At 43.6% G+C, this 25,644-nt stretch overlaps 2 protein-coding genes across 4 annotated transcripts; both read left to right on the top strand.

The window, feature by feature from the left end:
- Positions 1-82: 82 nt before the first annotated feature.
- LOC308385674 (leucine-rich repeat-containing protein 31-like) lies at positions 83-3,221 on the top strand. 3 transcript variants are annotated; one of them, XM_080864772.1, is made up of 5 exons: positions 83-121; positions 1,277-1,379; positions 1,705-1,869; positions 2,034-2,189; positions 2,463-3,221. In XM_080864772.1, the coding sequence occupies exons 2-5, from the start codon at positions 1,325-1,327 to the stop codon at positions 2,918-2,920; spliced, it is 834 nt and encodes a 277-aa protein (XP_080720898.1). In that variant the 5' UTR covers positions 83-121; positions 1,277-1,324; the 3' UTR covers positions 2,921-3,221. The 3 variants fall into 3 exon arrangements, with proteins under 3 accessions (XP_080720898.1, XP_080720900.1, XP_080720899.1); XM_080864774.1 differs by lacking the exon at positions 83-121 and having other exon boundaries at positions 1,298-1,379; positions 1,710-1,869; XM_080864773.1 differs by lacking the exons at positions 83-121; positions 1,277-1,379 and adding an exon at positions 1,441-1,626.
- An 805-nt stretch (positions 3,222-4,026) lies between these two features.
- On the top strand, positions 4,027-12,482 carry LOC308385675 (kinesin-like protein KIF1B). The gene is made up of 12 exons (XM_080864775.1): positions 4,027-4,098; positions 8,580-8,722; positions 9,252-9,471; positions 9,980-10,076; positions 10,197-10,428; positions 10,527-10,660; positions 10,761-10,822; positions 10,917-11,062; positions 11,241-11,422; positions 11,515-11,586; positions 11,687-11,808; positions 11,902-12,482. Exons 5-10 carry the CDS (start codon positions 10,405-10,407, stop codon positions 11,528-11,530), a joined length of 564 nt encoding a protein of 187 aa, XP_080720901.1. The 5' UTR covers positions 4,027-4,098; positions 8,580-8,722; positions 9,252-9,471; positions 9,980-10,076; positions 10,197-10,404; the 3' UTR covers positions 11,531-11,586; positions 11,687-11,808; positions 11,902-12,482.
- Positions 12,483-25,644: the final 13,162 nt, after the last annotated feature.

The following is a 25,644-nucleotide window of genomic DNA, read 5'->3' as shown; positions in this document are numbered from 1 at the left end:
TGTGTGTCTGCAGAGCTGAGGCTACTCAGACTTCTTTCAGGGTCCTCCTGATTCCAAAAGGGGTCATCCAAACAGTTCCAGCTTCTCTGGACTCTCTGTGGAGAGCCTGCGCATTGCTCAGGTAAAGGTGGGAGATGCACAGCATAATCTCTGGGTCTCTGTGCGATATGCAATGTGTCTGCCTGTTGAAAGAACACATTTGTCTTACTGCTCTGAGCTTTGTGAAAGTCCAGGATCCTGGACTCTGTGGTGAAGCGCTGACAGTTGCTCTGTCTACAGTGACTTACACAAAAATTACACTGTGCAAAGCAGCAAAATATAACACATCTCTCAGAAACATTTACATTTGATCAGCAGAGAAGTCAAGAATGAGTATGTTTAGTTACTTACATCTCCACCTGTGCGCTTTCTCTGAATCAAATCTTCAAAGCGATGGAAAAAGTTATCTGATGTCTTTTCAGACATGCCTGAGATAAAAAGTGAACAAATTGTTTAGAAATAGAAAGTTAGTGAGTGCTGCTCAGTGTGTGAGTGGCAAGTTCTAACTGAGCTGCTCAGTAAATAACTGTTATGATGTGGAACTCACAGAGCATTTTTTGAAAATATTCATATATATACACTATTTTGTGTTTACATGGCAACGGGAGGAAACAACCCGGCAAAATAACACATGACAGCGAGATAAATTTATTGGATTGCCAGTCAGAGAAGTGTGATTCGTCACTCCAGTAAACACATCTCCACTGCTTTAGAGTCCAGTGTTGAGATGCTTAAATCACTCCATCTGACGCTTTGCATTGTGTTTGTCAGTGTAAGGCTGGGATGCAGCTGCTCAGCCATGGAAACCAATGAAGTTTGGACATCTGTAACAACAGCAGACTGCAGATATTGGTGACTTAAGTGCACTATGAGCCTTAGCATCAGCTGACTAGCTGTCATTTCCAATTACTTCCACTTTGTTATAATATCACTAACAGCTGACTATGGAATATTTAATAGCGAGGAAATTTCATGACTGGACTTGTTGCACTGGTGCATCCTATCACATTACCATGCTGGAATTCATTCAGTTCCTGAGAGCGACTCGTCCTTTCACACATGTTTGTAGAAGTAGTCTGCATGCCTAGGTGCTTGATTTAATACACCTGTGTCCATGGAAGTGATTGGAACACATTAATTGAATGATTTGGATGGGTTAGGGAATACTTTTGGCAACATAGTGTATGCCTGACCTTACAAACTCTATGATTATAACAGTCATTTTCACTGTTTTCAGAACACAAGTTATGGTTGGAGATATCATGACCGCCACCCCACCATACAGATGTTTTGGGAGGTATTTGATGAACTAACTGAAGAGCAGAGGAAAGATTTCCTTCGTAAGTACTTGCTGAAGCCTCCATTATGATATGTTACTGAAATCACACTGTATCATATAAAACATTAGATTTTTCTGCGCTTTACCAAGATACATTAGAGAGCAGCATTGTTCTGATTAATATACTGTAAAGCTGCTTCTAGCTGGTGGACTGAGCCGCCTCACCTTTCACCTGGCTCACGTCACACACCTGGAGAGACTCGACCTCCACCTGTGTTGCCTCACGCGAGATGATCTAGAGGCTCTGAGTCAGTTGCTACCAATCTCACACGCCGGACACTAATCGCATGCTCGCTGCAGCAGTCATGTGACTCGTTGTTTTTCAGTCCAGGTGCTGCCCTCTCTCACTGCACTGACCGAGCTTGATGTGTCATCCAATAAGGAAGTGGGAGGTGTGGTCCACCTGCTGGTCTCCGCCCTCCCTGCGACACAAATGAGGAGGCTGCCATTCAACAGCTGCTACATGAGCAACGAGTCCTTCACTGCTCTGGGTAACACACACACACACACACACACACACACACACACACACACACACACACACACACACACACACACTTGTTTATTTATAGAAGTTTTCCTTCAAGTCATTCTCCCTGAATACCTCTTCCACCCTCTAGCCTGAAATGGTGAAAACTTTGTGTTTATGCATCAGCCCTGGCGGTGTCCTATCTGCGCACGGTGGATATTTCCTGGTGTAAAGTGGTTGGCGGTCACTTGGCGCTCCTGCTGGATGCTCTGCAGCCATCAGTCGTCAGCGAGCTCCGTCTTTGCAGCTGCGAGCTCACCACTGATGACATGCAACATCTGGGTAACTAACACACAATGACATTATACTTTTTCTTTTTTGGTCTGTAGTGGATCATTAGGCTGCATAAATGTATATTAAGACAAGTAAAGCCTGAAGGAAATTGATATTTCTTTCATTTATTTCATGCTGCCAGCATCTGTAGCTGTCGTATAAAACAAAACAATGAAACTATTCGGTGTTATTTTTGTCTCCATCAGAAACATTGTGAACAAAACAGTAAAGTGAACAGGCATAAAGTGATCAGTTATCAATGGGTCCTCTTCCTCTGTGCAGCTGCCGTGTGCAGACGGGGCTGTCTCTCCTCACTCCGTGCACTGGATCTGTCCTACAACAGCTTGGTGGGAGACAACGGTTGGTGCAGTCTGTTTGCAGCAGGAGGTCTGGGCTCTCTGGAAGACGTGGATGTCAGTTTGCGACCTTCAACCTCTGCTCCGTGCTCAGCCTGGCTGCCCGCTCTGCTCCGAGCTCTGCCTCAAATTTCGGCGCTGGCTCGACTGGCCATGCAGAGGTGGACAGCTGACTGTCAGGAGAGAGAGCAGCTCAGGTACTGTCTGAAAAAGAGGAGCGTCCTGCTGGAAAGGGATCCAGATTTACAAGACACATCATCAGCATGTAAAGGGAACAGTCAGGAGAGCCTAGAAGAGAGTCAGCCTGAGGAGATTGGAGCGGACCGCACTGGAATTTACTGTCAAAGAGCGACCCACTTTGTTGCTTTATTATTATTTTTTTAAGTCTCTGTTACCACAAGAAGGTCAGTGTTGAGGTCAGCTGCATCACGTCTGATGTAAACTGTGTCACACGTGATGGTTTCAGGGAATACTGGGAACTTACAGAGTTAAGCACAGCTGGTGTGGGTTATCATATTTGTCGTCTCTCACCTTGGCTGCAGGGTCTGGGTCTTTCCAATGCAGCAGTCCTAACACTTGAGACACACATGCCGAGAAGTGGGGATACCTGGAAATGGACAAAGGCTTTCAGCAGAGTTTTAAAGCAGCTATTCAGGAAAAGAGCTGTGAATTATCTGCATACCTTGTTAGGTAATCAGCTATTTTGGGGTTCTTTAACAAATCAACCAAAAGGTCGACTGAGTATTTTCTCGTCAGAGTACCTTCACCGTTCACGATGATGTTGAGCACAAGCTGGAGCGTTTGATGGATGTTCTTTGCATCAAAGAGCTACGAGGAAATCCCAGAGAGTAGAGACAGGATATTATGTGAATCAGCATGAATGTTGTTTGTTGTTCAACAGATAAAAACAAGAAGAGAAAATAGAAACAAAGTAAAAAAGGAACAATTGTTTCTGCCGTTAAGAAAAAAAAATGAGTCATGGCAGAGACCTGCAGAAGTCTTGAATCTCATTTGATGACATTTTGTCAGATTGCCTTGTAATTTAAAAAAAACAAAACTGTTTTTTGAGCAAAAGTTCTCCAGGTTTTTTTGGAGTTCTTTCAAAGTTTTCTTATTTTTGGACGTTAGCTGCTTTTTCACTCTTTTTCAGTCCAGTCTGTGCATCTGAACATTTACAGAAAGATTTCTTTGTTTCGTCTTTAGACACTTTGTTAAACGCAGATCCCAGCAGAGTTCGCCTACCTTCTCTCCAACCTTCTCAGGTTTTGTGGATATTATACATGGTTATGCTGAGAATATGTCGGCTACTTTCCACTGGAAATGCCTTTTGGTTAAACTGTCAGCGAGGAATTTGCACTGTTACATTTTTATATAACTTTAATGCAAAAAAAACAGCTGCTTGTTTAAGTGAAAATACACTGATGGGGTTTTTTTCTATTCATGAAACAGGAGTGTGATCAGTTTAATAAAAGAAAAAATAACCATAACCAAGATATGAGGGGAAATCTTGGACAAATACAAGCAGACTGGAGCAGCCAGCGTTCAAAACACCGACGTTCAAGGTAACAGAAGGTTCCCGAGCCACATCCACCCAGCTGGTTTCTGTGTTTCTTGTGTATTTGTGTACACTGTGACTTCATGGCTGTCTTGGGCTCCAGCTCTTGTTTTGGTGTCTCATTAATTTGATTTAATGTCCTGCTTAGTGATAACATCACTCTTGGCCTCCCTGCACTGGCTTCCAATTGAATTTAGGATTCATTTTCAAGTTCTTTTATTGGTTTTTAAATCTTTAAATGGTCTGGCACCTGCTGAAGCCCTATGTCCCCACTCGTTCGCTCCGGTCAGCTGAGCAGCTGTTGCTCTCAGTCCCCAAATCACGGCTGAAACTGAGAGGAGACCGAGCGTTCTCTATCGTGGCTCCTAAGCTTTGGAATAATCTTCCTCTTCACATTAGGCAATCGACATCAGTGCTGGTTTTTAAATCCAGATTGAAAAAGCATTTTTATTCACTGGCTTTTGACTCAGTGGTTGACTGACTTGTATTTTATTGTTTTTCGCTATGTTTATTATTGTATCGTATTTATTATTCTTATGGTATCTATTATGTTTCTATTGTTCAGCAGTTTGGTCAGCCTTGTGTGTTTTTAAAGTGCTATATAAATAAACAATGATGATGATGATGAACATAGTAACGTGTGTTGGGTTGCTCTGTCTTCAGACTCACTGTCAGACTGATTAGACAGTGAGTCTGAAGGTGAGAGTCCTCACTGCCCACGCCTGTCTTTGGGTCTGACCAACACCGTTTCCTGTGTGTCATTCCCCCCTCGCCTTCCCCCCATCCGTCCTGTCTGCACTGACCTCTCCAATAAAGACAAAAGGCCTCATTTTCTGAAACTCTTCCTATCCCATCACCTTGCGAAGAATCACTTCACCATGTTGATTAATAAGGACGGTGGGAATGGTTTGAAGTCTCGTCACAGAAAATGTGCCAAAGGCAAAGAATCTGAGCTTGAAATAAAATGAAATGAAAGATCAGCCCCACACAGGGGTTAAATTCAGATGGAAACTCTTATCACACAAAGAGAACAAGCGAATAAATATATCTGAGTGTGGCCCCTCGACTGTCACAGTGTAGCTGACATTTGATCTTATCATGTGTTAAAGCTATTTTAATTACTGAAGAGAACCAGTGTCAAACTCAGCCCAAGTATGGTTGTACGTTAATCCTTAAAGCAACAACGTTTTTAAAGTTGCAGCGTCATTTTTACACCACACCTAAAATCCCACTAATCGTCCGGGCTCTTCACCCTATGACCACACGCTGGGGTATCTAACACCACATGACCCAAATGGAAACTATGTCAGCTGAAAGAAACCCATCGAAATGTGCAACACTTAAAACTTTGCCTGATTGGAGCATGGCTTCAAATACAGCCCTGAAAACAGACAGGCGGTCGTTGGCATTTCGCCCTCGTTCCTGAGAGACTACATCGATGTATCAGTCAACAAATGAACTACTGTGGCGTCACAGCTGGGGCCTTCTCTGTGTCGTTTATAACACAGAGAAGGACCCAGCTGTGACGCTGAAGTGGTATCTTTAAATTAGCTGTAGGTGTGAATGCTTGTCTGTCTCTCTGTTAGCTTTGCAACAGACTGGTGATATTCAGAGTGCACCATATGTCTGGTATTATTTCCCTTCCAAATTAGTGCTTCCTCTTAGTTGCTGGTCTAAATTTGTTTCCTTTCATGTTCAGGCCGTGTTAGTGTTGTCTCTGTGTGTAGCAGGTTTTGTCTCCATGTTTGTTTCACTGTCTGCCTGTCTGTCTCTGTATTCTGTACTTCTGATAGACGTCTAATTTTGCCAGTCCCTCTTTTTGTGCGCCTTGTACCTTGTCACTCTCTGTGACCGCGTCTCACTTTGCCAGTTCCCATGTATTTAATCAGTTAATGGTGGTCTGAGTAACCCTCACCACTTTGTTCTCCAGTGTCTTTGTTCCTGTTCATCCTACATATTTTCCCCCATTTGTTATTTATTTCTGCTGTTCGCTATTTATATTTTATTCCTGCACAGTTTGCTTGAAGCACTCATATTTTGTCTATTCTATTCATGTGGATCTTATCTTTCTATTTCCTTGCTTCCTTTTCTGTTTACTTTGCTTCTTGCCCGTGTTTCGTCCTTTTGCGGTGTCTGTGTTTTTTTAATCCTATGGTCTCTTTTAAGTTTGTTTGTCTCTTTACTTCTTCAAACTGAATTCAAAGTGGAGCAAATGCTATATAACATTCTCATAGTCTCATTCACACTAACGTTGGTTCTGTATCTTGTAACCAAAGGAAGCTTCAGCATGCAGACTGGAGCCAGCGATCAAAACACGTGCTTCCTATTTTATTTTGTTGGTTATGTTGAGTTTTGCTGTAACTGTCTCATTACTCCTGATTTGTCCCTGCCGTCTCCTCTTCCCTAATAACCGTCCTGTGTGTTTATTGTTTAATCTTCTCCTTTCGTCACCCAGCTTCACTGGTCATGTTTCCTAGTGTTATCCCCCAGTATAGGTTTCTGAGTTTCTCAGTTCCCTGTCAGATATTTCATATCATTCTCTCCGTCCAAAATAAACAGGCTGCCTTTAGTTTATCCTTGCCAGCCTGTGAGTCTGCATTTGGGTCTTCTTTTTTCATAACAAATGATCATACTCCCCGCAGATTGTGATAGTGACACCTCCAGGCCATGCTGCAACTCTCTGGAGCTTTCCGCTCTTCAGGAACTCTCTCTGCAGGAGGGGGAGATACAGGAGAGGTGGAGGAAGATCTCAGCCTGGGCGTCTATTGTCTTATGTAGTCTGGAAGATGAGTGGATGGTGGGGTGGGTGCAGTTTTCTCTGTGGTGGGGTTGGGTGGACTGTCCCGGGCTCTGTGGGGCCGGGAGGCGCTGCTGCACTGGGCCCCGGTCTGGATGGGCCTGGGCCCCCTTTCCCTGGCGGGGCGCGGAGTATGGGGGTGTCACCAGGGTGCAGAGGAGGCTACCCCCCCTCTGTCCCCTTCTGGCTGCCTCTGCCTCAATTTTATCCCACAACTTAGACATTCACATTACTCACACTCTCATTACACATACATATAGGATCTTGGGGGTGGGCACAATACATGGATACATGGATACACGATACATGTACACCCCACCCCTGGTGTCGTTGCCCACCTCTCAATTTTAAATACACGTAGACATTGAGGGCTATCAGGAGGGACTATGCGCTTACCTGCTGCTCTCTGGCAGGTAGCTCCATGCCCTCCTGGGTTTTAAATGCACCTTAGAACACACATGCATCAACACTACAATGAGCGGGTTGAGGGAGGTTTGGAGTCTTCTCTCACCCCCATTCTCTGCGGCCTGCTGGAGCGGGGGGGCTAGGAGGAGGAGTTGGCCGTCCGACTGCGGTCTGGAGTGTGGGGCCTCCCTGCTGCTGCGGAGTTGGGGTGGTCTGCCTCTCCCCACCGCAGGGAAAAGGGTAACACCACCTGGGTCTGGGTGCAGTTCCCCCTCCAGGGGCAAGGGTACCTAGACCCGGTTCGTAGAGTACGCTTGGGGAGTGTGATCGTGTGTACAGCGTCTCTTTATGTCTGTCTCCACGTTGGTTGAGTGTGGAGTAAGTACATATGAGAGCATGAGGGTGGGAATGGATGTTTGTGTCTGTGTGTGCCTGTATGTCTGTGTCTATATGTCAGGTTGGGTATCAGACGCCACCTCTCTGGGGACATCTCAGGCCCTCCAAGGTTTGGAGGCCTATCTCCCCCTACCACCACTTCCCCTGCCAGTGGCGGACTCCCTCAGACATCGGTGCGTTGGTGGTTCTTTGTGTCCGGGGATGCGCGTCCAGGTACACACCGGTTCACTCCTTGGCGGCCGCTTATCGGGGCCTGGAGCCTGGGGCTCGCTCGGGCCACTTCGGAGGTGGGGGTGCCCCCGGCCTCTCGGCCTGGGGCTCGGTCACTCAGGCACGGCTGGCTGCCGGCGGAGCTCACGGGCGCGTCACTGCAACTCCCCCTGGCTTCTGCTCCGCGGCTGCTGAGTGAGCCCTCATCTGGGACTCTCCTCAGCTCTTTCTGGGACAGTGGCGCGGCTGCCCCTCTGTTGGTCTTCCTTGGTCTGTTGTGTTCTGGGGGCCTCTGGATGTCTGGAGTTTTGATCTCCTCCATACCTGCTTCATGCCCTGGAGGACGGGGCTGTGGCCCCCCCACACCCTCTAGCAGATCATTACATGAAGGAACCTTTTTAAAAAACAAGCGCGTCCATGCTCACAGGTGCTCACACACACAAACTTCACCCTTTTTGGCTCCTACCTCAAAGCACACTGTGTTCTGTTGATCTTATGTGCTGCACAATAATGTTTAATATTTAGTATTTACTGTCATATTCCCATATATCATTGTGATGTTGTTTATTCTATTACTCTTGTTCTCTTCTGCTTGTTTTCTTTTTTCTTTCTCAACAGGTGATCCAGGTGATTAATAGATGCATTTTTTTTCTTTTTTTTTTCTATGGTTTTGTGTCCAGATATCAGCGCTCACCTGGCTGGTACCAAGAAGGTTCAGCAAGTGCTCCCCAGACCTGGAGTCCTGGACAGATTCTTCCCAGACCAGCCTCAAGCTGTGCAGCAGATCCGAGCGACATTGGCTGACCTCTACACTCTAGACATGGTGAGAAAAAGGGCACGGTTTTTTCATTGTTTGGAAAATTTGGCATTAGATAATCCTCACCTGGGTGTTGCTGTTCAGTGTAAGCAATATCATTTGCATTTTATTCCTCTGATTTATTTCTCTGTGGCGTTTATGAACTCGTATTTCTTAGGCTGGCTTTTAAGGAAGGAGAAAAGGTATGTATCAGTTGGCTGGGAAGAAAGATGGAGGTGGAAAGGATGTGCAAGCTATGGGACAAAGTTGCTGAGACTAGGTTAAAAAGAGGTGAGGATCAGTGAGCAGGAGTGTGGCTTTGTGCTGAAAAGAGCACAACAGATTGTTTGGAGAGAAGGTGAAGGAAAGTCAGCTGAAGCAAGACAGTTTGTGGAGTTTGTGTTGGACTGTATGTTATGCTGGGAGCCTGGGGATTAGTGCACTTTGATTCCAAGTTAATACTAACTAGTGTTTCTCACTGGTTTTTGGGTGGTGGAGTAAAAGGGATTGGTTGGTGGCTGTTTCTAATGTTAGCCTTTTCTTGGTTTTCTTACAGGCAGGGTAAAGACATGGTGATGAATGAGTGTGTGGGCCGTCTGCTGAGGACCAAGAGCTCAGGACAGTCAGACGGGGGTGTCGCAGCAGGAGTCACCGTGCTCGACAACCCTCTGCTGTCCTGAGATGTCAGACTCCTGCCTGCACATACAAACCACACTGAAGTCAAAGTTCCACCTGCACCTCCACCTGTTCTTGCAACAGCATGAAAACTGACAGAGGTGAGACAGAAGAAAAGTTCTTGTCTATTTTTTTTTTTTTTTTACTAAGTTAAGGAATTAAGTTAAGAAGAGTGATTAAATAAATAGTTTCTTGCATTTTTGATTTAATGATTGTGTTTAGGATTATTTCAGAAACATGTTTAGAGGATCTTTGTAAGCCTGTATTTACTTTAAAAGAAGGGAAGCACTTCTTCATCCTACAGAAAAGGTGACACATTACAGATGAGTTCATAAAAAGTGTCTCTGTCACTCTTTCAAGGCTCTGTCACTTTTTCTTTTGTACTGGAACAGCATGTTAAAGTAGGCCTAGGCTGACATCTTGTGGCAGTGTGTTGTTACTACAACATATGAAATTGTGTTTCTATTGGAAATATAATTCAGCGCCACTGAGCCGCTCTCTCAGTTACAAACTGAACCTGTTTTGTAGACGTATAAATCACTAAGTACAGTGAAGCTTTTGGTTTTGTAAAAGTGTTTCTTATTCTAAATGCATGTTGATTTTTATCAGGGTGAAGAGCAGTTAGCAGTGCATTCATGGACATCTTTAAACTATTAATTGAAGAATCTTTGGTCATGATGGCATGAACTAGAAGCGTGAGCTCCAGGTGAGACTGCACAGAACAACAAGTGTCCTTAAACTGCATCAACTGATGACGTCTTACAATTTTATTCCACTGTGTGTTTTTATCATTGAATGTTTCTGTCTTTGTGTACATGTAACGCAGACACTAAAGCTGAGCCAGAACTTCATGCTGAAGAGAAGGATTCTTTTAAAATGCATGGGGGAGCAAGCGAGTCAGATACCAAGGGCACAAAGATGAAGCAGGTCTGATCGGAAACCGTTTATTTCCAGGCCAGGGAGCACAAATAAAAACACCCTTAAAAGGTTCCCTCCTGCTCAACCGCGTCACTCCCTACGGAGAGAAGATCTACATGACCTTATCTGCGTATCTGGAGGTCAGCCGCTGCTCCGCCGTGTTGTACCTGTTTGTACGTGTTTTTAAGTCTCTTGATGTCATCGTGTCTAACACACACCCTTTATCTCCTCTCTGCAGCTGGACCATTGCATCCAGCCTGCCATTATCACCAAAGACATCTGCACGGTCTTTTACTCCCGAGACGCCAAGATTTCCCCACCCCGTTCTCTCAAGAACCTCTTTGGGACTGGATACTCCAAAACTGCTGACTGGTAAATCTGGGCTGCTGCACTGTGGCCATCTCTGTTTCACAATCAAAGATATCTGCCCTGTTACAAAGTTTCCTTGTTCAAAACTTCTGCTTCATTATAGCAACCGAGTGACTGGGATCTACGAGCTGAGCTTGTGTAAGATGTCTGACACTGGAAGCCCAGGTGAGCGGCCATGAAACATGTTTAAAGAACGGCAGCTGTTTTATCATAATTCTGTGGAGAGCTTCATCCTAATGAGGGCTCATGTCCTGAGCAGGGATGCAGAGGAGGAGGAGGAAGGTCCTGGACACATCAGTGGCTTATGTGCGTGGAGAGGAGAACCTGGCCGGCTGGAGGCCCAGAGGAGATAGCCTCATCCTAGAGCACCAGTGGGAGCTGGAGAAGATGGAGCAGCTGCAGGAGGTGGGGCCTTAAAAGATTCATAAAGAAATAAATCTGTTTAATATCGTAGAGGGAAAAATGACTTTTCAACTCAAAGACCAAAGTGCTATTCTAAAAAGTTTTTTCTTAGAGTACAGACGTTACATGACTAACCTCCCCTCTTCTCCCCACCTCACATTCGCCCCCATCTTTCGTCCAGGTGGAAAAGACCCGTCACCTTCTGGGAGAGGCGGCTCCCGTGGGAACAGCTCCCACCACCAAGTCCCTGAGTGAGTCTCTGTCCCCCAGCGTGAGCTCCAGCACTCTGTCCACGTCCACCTCCGTCTCCTCGCAGATCTCCAGCACCACCTTTGAAAGCGTGAGAAGGAGCTGGCCACCAAGGTGAGAAAAACGTGGGCTTAGTGGGCGTTCTTGTTGCTGCCTTCTTCCTTCTCTGCTCGGAGCTGATCGGTCTTGTTCCTGTTGTGTTGTAGTGCCTGCGCCTTCTGACACACACCTTCAATACTGAATACAAGCAGCTGGTGAACAGCATCAGTGACTGCAAGGTGAGAAATAATACAAAGAAATAAAAAAATAGCCTTTCTGTGTCACATCAGGGAGTTCCTATATTGACGTCTACCTCATCCTGCTGTTGTTTCACTTCAGCTTTCTCTCATCTCACCGATCGGACGTGATCCATCCGTGACGAGCTTCAGCAGTGCTACCCTCACCCCTTCCTCTACCTGCCCCTCTCTCTCGGACTCCCGCTGTGGCTCCATGGGCCAGAAGTAAACATATTTTTAGGAACATTGACCTCGATCTGCAAACGGTTATTGACAGGTTATCTATTTGATTCTAACTTGGTGTGATTTGTGTTAAAGGACCCCTGAGAACAGCTCACGTGCCTCCAGTCCCTCCTGCTCAGACTGTGAAAACTTCCCGATGGTTCCCACTCTGGAGACCTCCTACCTTGCGCGGGCTGCAAAGAACGAGTTCCTGAACTTGGTGCCTGATATTGAAGAAATGCGACCAGGGTGAGTAATGCCATATTAACCCAAATACTGTCACTATGACATGTGTCTCACAGACCAAATGTAAGTCGACACTCATGTTCTCTAGTTCAAGCAGAAATGATGTGGATCGATTCAAATTCCTGAGCCTGGATGATTTCAGCTGGAAACAAACCAACTCTGCTTCTTCCTCAGATAATTCAATTCAATTCAATTCAATTTTATTTATATAGCGCCAAATCACAACAAAAGTCACCTCAAGGCGCTTCATAGATACAGAGAAAAACCCAACAATCATATGACCCCCTATGAGCAAGCACTTTGGCGACAGTGGGAAGGAAAAACTCCCCTTTAACAGGAAGAAACCTCCAGCAGAACCAGGCTCAGGGAGGGGCGGGGCCATCTGCTGCGACCGGTTGGGGTGAGAGAAGGAAGACAGGATAAACGACATGCTGTGGAAGAGAGACAGAGGTTAATAACAGATATGATTCAATGCAGAGACGTCTATTAACTCATACTGAGTGAGAAAGGAGACTGGAAAGGAAAAACTCAATGCATCATGGGAATCCCCGGCAGGCTACATCTATTGCAGCATAACTAAGGGAGGATTCAGGGTCACCTGGTCCAGCCCTAAATATATACTTTACCAAAGAGGAAAGTTTTAAGCCTAATCTTGAAATCTTGTCTTCTGAATCCAAACTGGAAGCTGGTTCCACAGAAGAGGGGCCTGAAAACTGAATGTGTTCACTGACCGGTGTTGCCAGCTTTGGTGGCTCGTCTCCCGCTCGAAGAGGACCAAAAAGAGAACAATACAGTGTTCAGCTGCCTGGCTGTGCTCTACACACACAGCCCTGCTCTGGTACAGTAAAAACCACATTTACATTTGTTTACATTTCCAATGTAGAGGATGAGTTTAGATCACTGTGGTCCAAGCTTGTCGTCAGTTATAGAAACTGGATGTGTTTCCTTACATTTATTTTGTGTTGACAGAAGTCTTTGATTCATATTGATTATTAAAGCGGGCTTTAACCTGTGGAGAAACGCGTGTGCTCTTGCTCCTTCAAACGGTTTTCTTCAGAGATTTCTCACTGTTTGTACACATGCTGAGTGGCTAGTTTTGAAAACACTTACTTTACCTTTACTACTCTGCTCAGAAATGCAACCTGTGACCTTACACAGCCCAAAAACTTATCCTAAAACATAAATTAACAAGGACAGAAGCTTTTTACAAATGCTTCAACAGTGTAATTCTAACAAGGTATGCAATACATCTAATGTCAGTTCAGAGGTATGAAGTGATGATACTTTGACATCACTGAATAAAAGCAGTCTTGTCATAATAAGCTTTGCTGTGGACAGTTGGCGCGTTCATGTTAAACTTTTTCTTACAAATAAAAAAGGTAATCAGATGTTAAGTTTGTTCAGTTTTAGTTGTTCTCATCGTGTTGCTCCTCAGATCTCCCGTTGTCCCTGAGCCTGACTAAAGCTCGGCAGCTTGTTTTCAGGGCATGGCAATGCAGATATGAGCTAAATGTGACACAGCAAAGAAAAATCAGAATCAAGAAACCCTGAGCTGACTTTCATGGCTGCAGACGTGACATTAAGAGCCTCACAGATCAAAAAAGTATGGGATTTAAACTGCTTCTAGACCTGCACACGTCTGTTTCCAGGGCAGGATATCCATTCCAGTGCAGCAGAAGGAGCGGTCAGTGTGGACCTCGGTGCTGTACAGGACCTCCTGGAGCTGCTTGTCTCCTGGCATCTGGGCTTTCACTCGTATCTGAAGGACAAAATAGGAAAATCAAGTTGCTCTCACTGTCACCTGATTTCCACAGACTGCCATCTGACCACATCCCTGCAGTTGGATCCCACCGCCGTACCTCTAGGATGGGTCTTCTTGGTGTCAACCCAAACCACCCTCTCCTTCAGCTCTGAGCTGAATATATACACATGATTGCTTCTTAAAAAACAAACAAAAACAAAAAAACGTCCCCACACGGAGTGAGACTCAGTCTTGGATGCCCAGATCAGCCAGTGTGGTGTCCAAGAAAGGGAAGGGTTGGTTTGCCAAGTTGGGCTGTACCTCGATGGGCAGTGTCACCAACATGGGGATATCCTGCTCCAGTCTGACGCGCAACATCTTGTTGTGGGACCCCGGGAGCTTCCTGTCTGCCGATCCGCCTCTCCGTTGGCCTGCTCCACAGTCGCCGCCTCCTCCAGAGAGCGTTTTGTGTCGTCTGCTGCCAGCTTGACTTGCTGATCTTTATCTCAGGAGGCAGTGGGTTTTTACCCTCTCCCCCTTTGATCCTGTGCGTTATCGTTTAAAACTCGCTATCTGCATCTTTTGGCTCCAGCACGTCTTTATTGTTAGAGTTGTTGCTTGCTGTGTTCTTCTGCAGGGTGCTGATGATTCATTGTTCTGCTTCTTCTGATGGTAAACGCCTCTGGAAAGCCTGAATATGTGAGCGCGTCTGATTCATACAGAGTTCTGCTCTGCCCCCCCGGACTGATATATGCAGCCAGTGTGAATGTGTGTTATGTATCACTCACATGTTAGGTTCATTAGACTGACACAAGGGTGATGCACGGATGTTGGTGTTTTTAGGGCCAAGTGTGAAAGTGGAAGAAAGACAATTTGCAGGTTTCTTTTGAAATGTTAAAAGAATGTTGGAAATTTGATCAGAATACGGTGAAAATGAGAGAAACAGATATTTTTCTCAGATCATTGTGTTAAATTGTCATAATCGCCGTGTTCTTTAAGACTATCAGCTCTACTCTAAACAACCCTGAAAGCCTCTGCTGACACATGTCATCAGTTCCTTTCTTTCTTTGTAAACAAGGTCGAGTCTGTCATGTCAGCAATAGTACTTCCTACAGATGACCCATCAGTGTTTATTCCATGACTGTAAACATGTTTCCATTTGTCACTTCAGTCTTTACTCTGAAATACAGGAAATGACATCATGGCTCAAAATTTTTGTCGTTCAAACAATTCTTTATTTAACATTTTTTTAACTTTATTTAACAAAATACATTCAATAAAAACTTGAGAACAGGAAACTGATTTTTACTCCAACCACTGAAAAAAAAAGGTAACAACTGAACACAAACACTACAGAGGAACAATTTATAAAGATTAAAATGGAACTATAGGAACAGTTTGATTCATGGCCTCATTTGAACTTTAAGGAGAGCCGACCTGAACTCTGTGGAGCCTGATCTCCAGGGTTTTAAGTTGGACTCTGAAACCAGAGGATGTTTCTCTCTCTTCAGAGTCACTCTGATCCTGTGATGGGAACGACTTCAGCCCTGCGTGATCGCGCTGATGTTTGCACAGAGCAGATGATGAAGTGAATGTTTTGGCACATTGGTAACAGTGAAACAGTTTATTAGTAACGTGGGATCGTTTGTGTGCAGAGTATGAACTGAGATTACTGAAGCTCTTGTCACACTGCTCACAGCTGTAGTTTCCTTCCATGTGTGTACGTTCATGCTCGTTACGACTACCTGACTGTGAGAAGCTTTTGTCACAGTGTCTGCACTTGTATGGTTTCGCTCCTGTGTGGACTCGTTTGTGTGTTTTAAGGTCACCTGCAGTGGTGAAGGATGACCCACACTGATCACAGAGGTGCTTTTTGACCCCACTGTGAAAGAGTTCATGTCGTTTTAACTCACTTGATGTGGGGAAGCTTCTCCCACATTCTTTGCAGTATTTCAGTTTGTCTCCAGTGTGTTTACGTTGATGTATTTTTAGGCCGGCTTGCTGACTGAAAGTTTTTCCACAGATGTCACAACGAAAGTCTTTCCCACCACCACAGCGATGACAGGGTTGAGAAGTGGATCCATCTGTGTCGCTCTGCTTCTAAACAAAGACACAAAGACAGTGTAAGTCAGTCCTTCAACACTTTTATCCTGAAAGTCGCCTGAAATAAAGAGCATCTCTGCAGACGTCCAATTACATTTTACTGTTTCAATTAACACACTCAGTTTACTGGGCTACAATAACTACAATACTACCACCATAATACTACAGCAATACTTATTTAATATTACAGTAACCTCTGACTTACACTTAAATGAAATGAAAACCTGAATAATGGCTCAGAGCTACTCTTCGGTGCAGTAGAAGTGCTAACATGCTAACACAATTTAATGAGCAGACTTGTTCCAAACAGTCAGACTGAACTTACAAGAATAAAATAAAAATACAAACCTCACAGTAACTGCACTTGTAGAGTCTCTTTCTGGTGTGGATCTGTTGGTGTTCTCTCAGGTACTGTGGAGTTTTAAAAGTCTTCTCACACAGGTCACATTGATAAGGTCTCTCCTCAGTGTGGGTAAACATGTGGCGTTGTAAGTGTGCGTCTGTTGTAAAGTATTTACCACACTGATCACACCAGTACACATCTTCTCCGGAGTGAATGCGTACGTGTATATTTCGGTACCCTAGCCGGCTGAAAGTTTTTCCACAGATGTCACAGCTGTATGCCTTAACTCCAGAGTGGGTAACTAGATGACTCTGTAAGTGGCTACTTCGAGTAAAAGCTTTACCACACTGATCACAGCTGTAAGCTTTAACTCCACTGTGGACGACTTGGTGTGTTTTTAGGGAATTCTTCCAGGAAAACGACTTTCCACACAAGTCACAGCTGAACGGTCTCTCTCCAGTGTGGATGAGCTGATGTTGCTTTAGTTTAAACTTCCAGGTAAAATCCTTCCCACACTCGTCACAGGTGTTTTTTTTCTCTCTCTTTCTTCTGTGAGGTTTGTCGGCCTCCTGAGAGCGCTGACTTCTCGGTCCATGTTGGTCCTGCAGTGACAGAGATACAAACAGAGGCAGTGAGTGAAATGCAGTCATTGAACAAACTGAAGCTTCAAACTCCCTCCATTAACACTAGTCAGGGCTCGCAAAATTTCAAAATCCCTGGTAGCCCTTTGGGCAGGGACTCAAAACAAACAAAACATGAAACACAAATTACAACATTGTATAAAAATTACAATCATCAACTCAAATACTTGGTTCTAATTGAACAGAAATTTCTATGAACTTGTAAGAACTGTGTAGAACATGAATCAGTCTGTGTCAGATCCTGAATTCAAAATTTCCACTGAAGTCACGCGTAAGTGACAAGTGGAACCAAGATCTAGGACATTTGCTTTTTGAAGTTTGCAAAGACTGCTAAATTTTGCCAGTGGTAGTTCACTCTTTACAACATAGTACGCTGTTCTAAACAGATTTTTCAGGTTTATTTTTAGTATGTTATTTGCAATTGTTGTTTGTTCTGGGAAAGATATTGCAGACTGAGCAATAATGCATTTCTTGCATTTCTCATGGGTTCTAATGGGGGCCTTTCTTAAAATGACTGGTCCCAGTAACAAAGGCGCTTGTCGACTCAGAAATCGAGGGAAAACCAACCACACACCCGGCAGAACATTATGTTATTTATACAGGTGCACATAAGTGGTCCGCATGTGCGCATTCGCTGTCAAAATAAAAGACGCGCACCAGATAAGAAGTTGCAACGCGCGTTTGCGTCCATATAAAAGGCACTGTTTTTGTCCGCTAGAGTGGAATTTTCACGGCACATTCTGCACCACATCTCTGTGCGTTCATCATTTGTTTGAAGCCAGCTCACCTCCTGCAACCACTTTTCCGAGAATACGAGCTTCTTTTGTGGTTCGGACTCCTTCTGACATTTGTTTGGAGGTGGAGGAACACCAAAGTAATTGCTTAAAGGAGCTTCTTCGACATCTTTAAGAGTTCTAAACAAATGTCTGTCCTCCTCCAGAAAATCTTATGTACACAAACACGCGTTGCAACATCTTATCTTGTGTGCGCTTTTTATTTTGACAGCGAATGTGCACCTGCGGACCACTTATGTGCAGCCCCGGTTATATAGCTCATCATATTGCAGCCACAGAAATTATTTTGTCCATGAAACCATAAAGCTGCACTTTCTTTTTGCCTTATAGTCTGATTTGTCATAACTTTTTCGTTTTGTGGTAAGCTTTTCTTTGGCTGTCACTTCTTCACCCTGACCTGTCTTATTTGGCTCAGCAGAAGTAAAACATATATCCTGCTGCTTTTACACACACACACACACATAACGGTCAGCGATTCTCTGCGCGATCAACCTCTCATTTTAAACCTGAAGGTGGAGTGTGGCACCAAACACCTTAAAGGTCCCCTATCCCCACCTACTGGTAGTAGTAACACATTACATCCAACCTGGTGTTAAAGATAATTAATCATTGTTCAAACACTCTAAAATCATGCCCATCCCTCCTACTTGTACACAAATATTAATGCTAACACTCAGAATAGTAATAAATGTTGTGGCAGGTAATTTCAAATGCAGCGATTCTATCAGCCCAACAAACATCAGTAAACACACAAACTGTTTGTGTGCAGTTTGTCTCACAATGTGATTTAAAGACTGCAGTAAAATCCTCTGCAGGTTAGTGCAGGATAAGCAGGCAAGTTTACTGTAATGTGATGGATTTAAGTAAAGAACAGTGTGTGACTGGTGCACAGTGACTGTGGTGCTCATGTCAGAGTTAGATTACATCAAGTGTAGCAAAGATTAACTTAAACTTAAGCTCATGATGCTGACATTCATTCACTGAGCTCCACCCACATACCAACAGTATAGTGTATAATATAAAGACAGTACTGTCAGTGTAGAGAAAGGAAATCAGCCAGGACAACTCATGAAACATCTGCTGACATCTGGATGAATTCACAGCTACATTAAAAAAATATATATATGTATTTTCTACTCCTTACATTTTCAAAACAGGCTTGTTACTTTTGGTTTAAGGCATTTGAGGGGAGTTATTTCATCACTGCGGGCTTCAAAGATCAAACTGATTTGAGCCTAAACAGTAACACATGAAATCCAATCCTGCATCATACACCAGGCTGTGTGGTAAAGTCCTATAAATGGAGCATGTAACGATCACCGTAACACAAACCGTAAATTTTATCTGAGTTTAAAGGTTTAAATCACCGTCAATTTCATCCTTCTATGATTCAGAGTTTGGCGACATCCTTATCATACAGAGTTCCGTTGGCTGAGTTGGGAAAAAGTTCTCAATAGAGTTTTTGAGCTCAGCAAGGAAATCTGTCAGTTCATGGACATGACATGTATGATGCAGTGAAGGCATTTCAAGTGAAGCTGTCACAAATGCACCAGTGCAACCTGTCTCACTTTCCCTGTTGCCAAGTAATGGTGAACCAAGTCGGCGCACTTTGCTGATAAACTGAGCGCACTGAGTTCGCGGCGCTTTGGTGACTGTGAAGCACAAACAGAGAATTTCGAGCTGCTTCTTTATGTGGAAACTGCACCTGTGCAGATTCAGATGGAGCTGCAGTGTAATGGTACACTCAAGGCAAAGTACGACACTGAATGGCTTGCACAGTTTATTAGTTCCATTCCTGCAGCAATGCCCCAGCTCCGTCTACATGCAGCTCCAACCTTGTGTATGTTTTCATTTATTTTTTCTGGGGTTTTTGCAGCATGTTCATATTTCTAACTTGCATAATTTTGACCGGATATATATTTATGAAGATCAAAACATTTAAAGTTAAAGTTGATTTTTTAAGTTTATTTATTCTGGAATAATATTCTTGTCTGTTTTTATTCATATTTCTGTTTAAAAAACATGGTTTTAGTGTGTTCAATAAATGTTTATCTTGTTTGGCCCGCGACCTAAAGTGTGCCTTGAGTTTTGCTCCCTGTGCAGTTGAGTTTGACACCCCTGGTGTAGAGGATGGAAATCAGCCAGGACAACTCATGAAACATCTGCAGACATCTGGTTGAATTCAGTTGTGTACATCCACAGAGAGCAGCAGGTCAGCTGATCACAGTCTGTACATTAAGAACATCGACTGGAGCTCTCAATAGAAATGATTGTGAGCTGTGACTCTTTTCCCCACACTGAGCCACTACAGCTGATTTTAGGGTTGAATCCTGCTGAATCCCACTTTAACCTCTTCCCTGCCCATTTTCACCCTCTACAATGTAGGCATTGTATTATTACATGAATATTACATTACATTAATAAGATAAGATAAGATAAAACTTTATTAATCCCTCGGGTGGGTTCCTCTGGGAAATTCGGTTTCCAAAAGCACTGCACCGACAGAAGTTACAGAATATTATATATACACACACACACACACATATAAACACAGAGACAAATATAAATAAAATATACGAAGGGGATAAATAGAATAAATAGGAATAAATATAAAAATACAAGTGAATTGCACATTTCAAGTATTGAGGTCTATTGCACCATTGACTATTAACAAAAGGTATTGCACAGTGAAGTGAAGAGGCACTACAGCTTAGTTGTTCCCCCCTCCTTTGTCCTCCTGTTTCCCCTCCCTCTCCCCTCCAGAGAGGAGTTAAACAGTTTGATGGCGTGTGGGACAAAGGAGTTTTTAAGTCTGTTAGTTCTTGTCTTGGGGAGAAGCAACCTGTCACTGAACAGACTCCTCTGGTTGTTTATGGCCGTGTGCAGAGGATGCTCAGGATTGTCCATAATGTCCAGCAGTTTTTTTAGTGTCCTTTTCTCTGCCACTGTCACCAGAGTGTCCAGCTTCATGCCGACCACAGAGCCAACCTTCCTGATCAGTTTTTCCAGCCTGGATGAGTCCCTCTTTGCTGTGCTGCTCCCCTAGCACACCACAGCATAGAAAAGTACTCCAGCAACCACTGACTGGTAAAACATCCTCAGGAGCTTCCTGCAGATGTTAAAAGACCTCAGCCTCCTGAGGAAGTACAGTCGGCTTTGGGCTTTTTTATACAGGTGCTCTGTGTTGCATGACCAGTCCAGTTTATTGTCCACCCACAGCCCGAGGTACTTGTACTTGTTGACCACCTCCACCTCCTCCCCCTCTATCTGAACCGGCAGTGGACCTTCTCTGGACCTCAAGAAGTCCACAACCAGTTCCTTAGTCTTTGAGGTGTTGAGTTGCAGGTGGTTTGTGCACAGCAAAATCTCCAGTGTTAAATTAACACTAGAGAGTGTCTATATGGGTCCACACCTCGGAGTGTTAAATACAACACTGTTGAGTGTTAAATGAACACTTTTGACAGTGTTATATGTTTAAAAGTAACCTAGTCAGTTTTGAAGATTAACAATGGCTAACACTGAGCAGTGCTGATTTTCTAACACTGGAATATTTCTAACATTTTGAGTTATTTTCCAGTGTTAGAAAATCAGCACTGCCCAGTGTTAGCCATTGTTAATCTTCAAAACTGACTAGGTTACTTTTAAACATATAACACTGTCAAAAGTGTTAATTTAACACTCAACAGTGTTGTATTTAACACTCAGAGGAGTGGACCCATATAGACACTCTCTAGTGTTAATTTAACACTGGAGATTTTGCTGTGATGTGACTCCATGCGACAATATATAGCAATAATATAGCACAAGGTTCAGTTAGTTTTGCATAAAATATATATATCAGTACTTCATCTTTTAACCCTTTAAGACCTACCATAGAACCAAGTTTGTCAGAGCTTATCTTTATATTTTTACATGCCCTTAATGCCATTTTTGGGAGCATTTCAAGTTGCTATACATCAATATGACCATTATATCCCAAATTTTAATATTATGTATGCATTGAGTCCATAGTAACTACACTCAACAAAAATATAAACGCAACACCTTTGTTACTGCTCCCATTCCCCATGGGATGGACGTAGAGACCTAAAATTCATTCCAGATACACAATATAACCATCCCTCCCAAACAGTGGTCACAAATCAGTCCAAATGTGTGGTAGTGGGCACATCTGCCATATTGAGATAATCCATCCCACCTCACAGGTGTGCCACATCAGGATGCTGATCTGACATCATGAGTAGTGCACAGGTGTACCTCAGACTGCCCACAACAAAAGGCCACCCTGGAATGTGCAGTTTTTTGCGCTATTGGGGGTCTGGGGACCCAGAACCGGTCAGTATCTGGTGTGACCACCATTTGCCTCATGCAGTGCAACACATCGTCGCATGGAGTCTATCAGATTGTCAATTGTGGCCTGTGGAATGTTGGTCCACTCCACTTCAATGGCTGTGCGAGGTTGTTGGATATTCGTGGGAACTGGTACACGCCGTCGTATACGCCGGTCAAGCACATCCCGAACATGCTCAATGGGTGACATGTCCGGTGAGTATGCTGGCCATGCAAGAACTGGGACATTCTCAGCTGCCATCTGCCCTGAACAATGTGAACCATGATTCATCCGTGAAGCGCACACCTCTCCAACGTGCCAGACGCCATCGAATGTGAGCATTTGCCCACACAAGTCTGTTACGGCGACGAGCTGGAGTCAGGTCAAGACCCCGATGAGGACGACGGGCATGCAGTTGAGCGTCCCTGAGACGGTTTCTGACAGTTCTTGCAGAAATTGTTTGGTTGTGCAAACCAATTGTTCCAGCAGCTGTCTGGGTGGCTGGTCTCAGACGATCTTGGAGGTGAACCTGCTGGATGTGGAGGTCCTGGGCTGGTGTGGTTACACGAGGTCTGCGGTTGTGAGGCCGGTTGGATGTGCTGCCATATTCTCTGAAACGCCTGTGGAGACGGCTTATGGTTGAGAAATGAACATTCAATGCACGGGCGACAGATCTGGTTGACATTCCTGCTGTCAGCATGGCAATTGCACGCTCCCTCATTGCTTGTGGCATCTGTGGCATTTTGCTGTGAGACAAAACTGCACATTCCAGGGTGGCCTTTTGTTGTGGGCAGTCTGAGGTACACCTGTGCACTATTCATGATGTCAGATCAGCATCCTGATGTGGCACACCTGTGAGGTGGGATGGATTATCTCAATATAGCAGATGTGCCCACTACCACACATTTGGACTGATTTGTGACCACTGTTTGGGAGGGATGGTTATATTGTGTATCTGGAATGAATTTTAGGTCTCTACGTCCATCCCATGGGGAATGGGAGCAGTAACAAAGGTGTTGCGTTTATATTTTTGTTGAGTGTACATAAAGTGCAAAAAAACAAAAAGAAAATAGGTTTTTTTGGTCTGTTTCTACACATATTTCTAGTTAGAGAAATTTCAGAGGTTTATCCCTCAAAACTGTAAATGCAAAAGAGTTGCACATTGTTTCCAACCACAGGAAATTTGTTTTGAGTATTTTTGAGATTTTTATATACTGCAGGAAAAACAAAAATAAATATTATAATGCAAATTTGCAAAACAAACAGCATGTGCATCAAAATAAACTATTACCAACAGTGCAGTTTGAGTTCTAAGCATCCCAGAAACAATACAGAAAAGAATAAAGTCAAACATGACTTTTAAAAACACCAGTATAGGTATCGCTGAAGGCAGGTTTTGGCAGGTAAAGTCGGACATGTGATAGTTCGCGCTGGCATCTATTCCAACGTAGGAAGTGCTATGAACAGCTGATCGGATCGGCAAAGCATGTTTCTGGTATGTTATGTTTTTTTGCTGCAAGTGCTTTTTAAGCAATTTTTGTTTAAGTGCGGTTCTACCGAGATTTTAAAATTGTTACGCAAAATGGAGCATTCCTGCTCCAATAGGCCTTAAAGGGTTAATGGAGTATTTCTTAACACTAGTATCTGTCACCTTCTTTGTCGAACTCATTGTTTTCTCTGCAGTGGCTGAGCTGAGTCCAAGTAGCGTAAATGTTCCCCTGCTGCTCCGTCAGACTCTTCTCCTCCTGCTGATCAGCTGGGACACAAAACAGAACTTTGTTAGGCTCCACACTGCACTGAAGAGTCAAAGTGTCTCATATGTTCATCTGAGAGCACAAACAACAAATTTTAGCTTCCCTGGGTGGACAACTTGTTTAAAACATACACAAAATGTTTGAGCACTGATACCAAATTCAGCAGTATGGCACACCAGTACCAGGAGAGCAATTCCTCTTTAAAAAGGCCCTGGCAAAGAACGAAAACAGAACAATCAATGGAGCTGCATAAACGAGTACAGTGTTTCCCAACCACTGTGCCGCGGCATATATACGTGTGCCGTGAGAACTGATCAGGTGTGCCGTGGAAGATTAAACTATCTGAGTGGGTTTAGAAATCTGAGCCATGATCTGAGTAACCCTCATCACTCAGTCACACTCCGATTCTCTACTTGTCTCAAGTCCACTGCACTACTTTCAAGCATTCTGCAACCTGTTCTCTAATGTGTGCCTTCCTCCTCTTTGTATATACTCCTCTTATATGTTATTTATTCTTACTGTCTTACTATTTATATTGTTTTCCATGCACAGTTGGTGTGGAGCACCCACAATTTAGTTGAATATGTACAAAGACAATAAAAGACTATTTTATTCTATATATCTTTGTTCCTCCATTTCAGTTTTGTTTGGAGCTTTAAAAGATCTGCAGTACATTTAAATGTGATAAGAACACAGATTCCCTCTTAGGGTTCGAGGCTGTATTTGTTTTTAATATGCATCTCTGGCCTATCATTATTATTTTGCTAACAGTTAATCGGACTCATTTACTGAATACTGATCAGAATTTATCAAATTATCTTTGAAATGATTCTAACAACAGGCCTCTCAGAGTGAGGCCAGTTTTTACAATCACATGCCCTGTGGTGCGCTGATAAGAGAAAGGCAGCTGTGTTTTAGCCAGGAATACATTTATTTTTACCTTTCTTTTAAATGGATTTCATTATAGCACTTTTACCCCAACACGTTGGGTCTTTTGGAGCCGGAAGTGACCTTATATTGATGAACGGTGGCGCTAGCTAGCTTGGTTAGCAGGCTGCATTCATAAACTGTGCAGGTGCCACAGAGATGCTAATTAGCGCTTAATAACAGACTAATAAAATAACAGAAACTCTGATTACAATGAGCTCATTTAAAAGCTTTCTTCTAATAAAATTCTTTTCTTCTCTGTTTCACAACCTTTTGGTGATATCTTTCTGTGAATTAGTTTAAAGCAGCTTGAGTCAATTTAGTCAGATTTTTTTTCCAACTGGTTCACAAAAACTTGAGAAGAGACACCGAGGAGAGCAACAGAAAGCCTCATTCAGGAGCTAAACTCAAGATTAACTAAACTCGGATTAATATTAGCTAGGTGCTTACCTTTAAATCAGTCTAGACAATAAACTGAGAGAAAAACGCCATAAAGCGGGAACTCGGCTTCTTCTTCTTCAGCTTTTGGATTTTTTGGCGGTTAAAGCTTTAAGGCGCATTACCGCCACCTGCTGGACTGGACTTTTCATATCCTAAACATCCTCAATTGGCCACAAATTTGTTGGAGTTTCTGTTAATAGAAAAGATGGAATTCAAGGATCTTGTTATTTGGTTTGTTTGTTTTCACCAGTTACTCTACAATTTTCTGCCAGTGTATAGCAAACCCCACAGCTCAAATCAATGAAGAATTTAGTATTTTTAAAATATTGCTTAAGCTGGAACCAGCAGCTATATAGGCCTAAGTTTTAATCCAAACATGTGATAGAGGTTTACCACTTCGGCGCCAGCTGTGGTCTCAAGGCTGGAGCTGAACAAAAACACCCTGATAACAGAGCCATGTCACTACAACCAGGGCTGGAAAAGAAAGGTGGGCTTTGGTCCACTGTCTTCCATACAAAG

The sequence above is a fragment of the Rhamphochromis sp. 'chilingali' genome (assembly GCF_963969265.1).
Source record: "Rhamphochromis sp. 'chilingali' genome assembly, chromosome: 18".
Classification (NCBI taxonomy): Eukaryota; Metazoa; Chordata; class Actinopteri; order Cichliformes; family Cichlidae; genus Rhamphochromis; species Rhamphochromis sp. 'chilingali'.
This window is presented reverse-complemented; position numbering and strand designations above follow the sequence as displayed.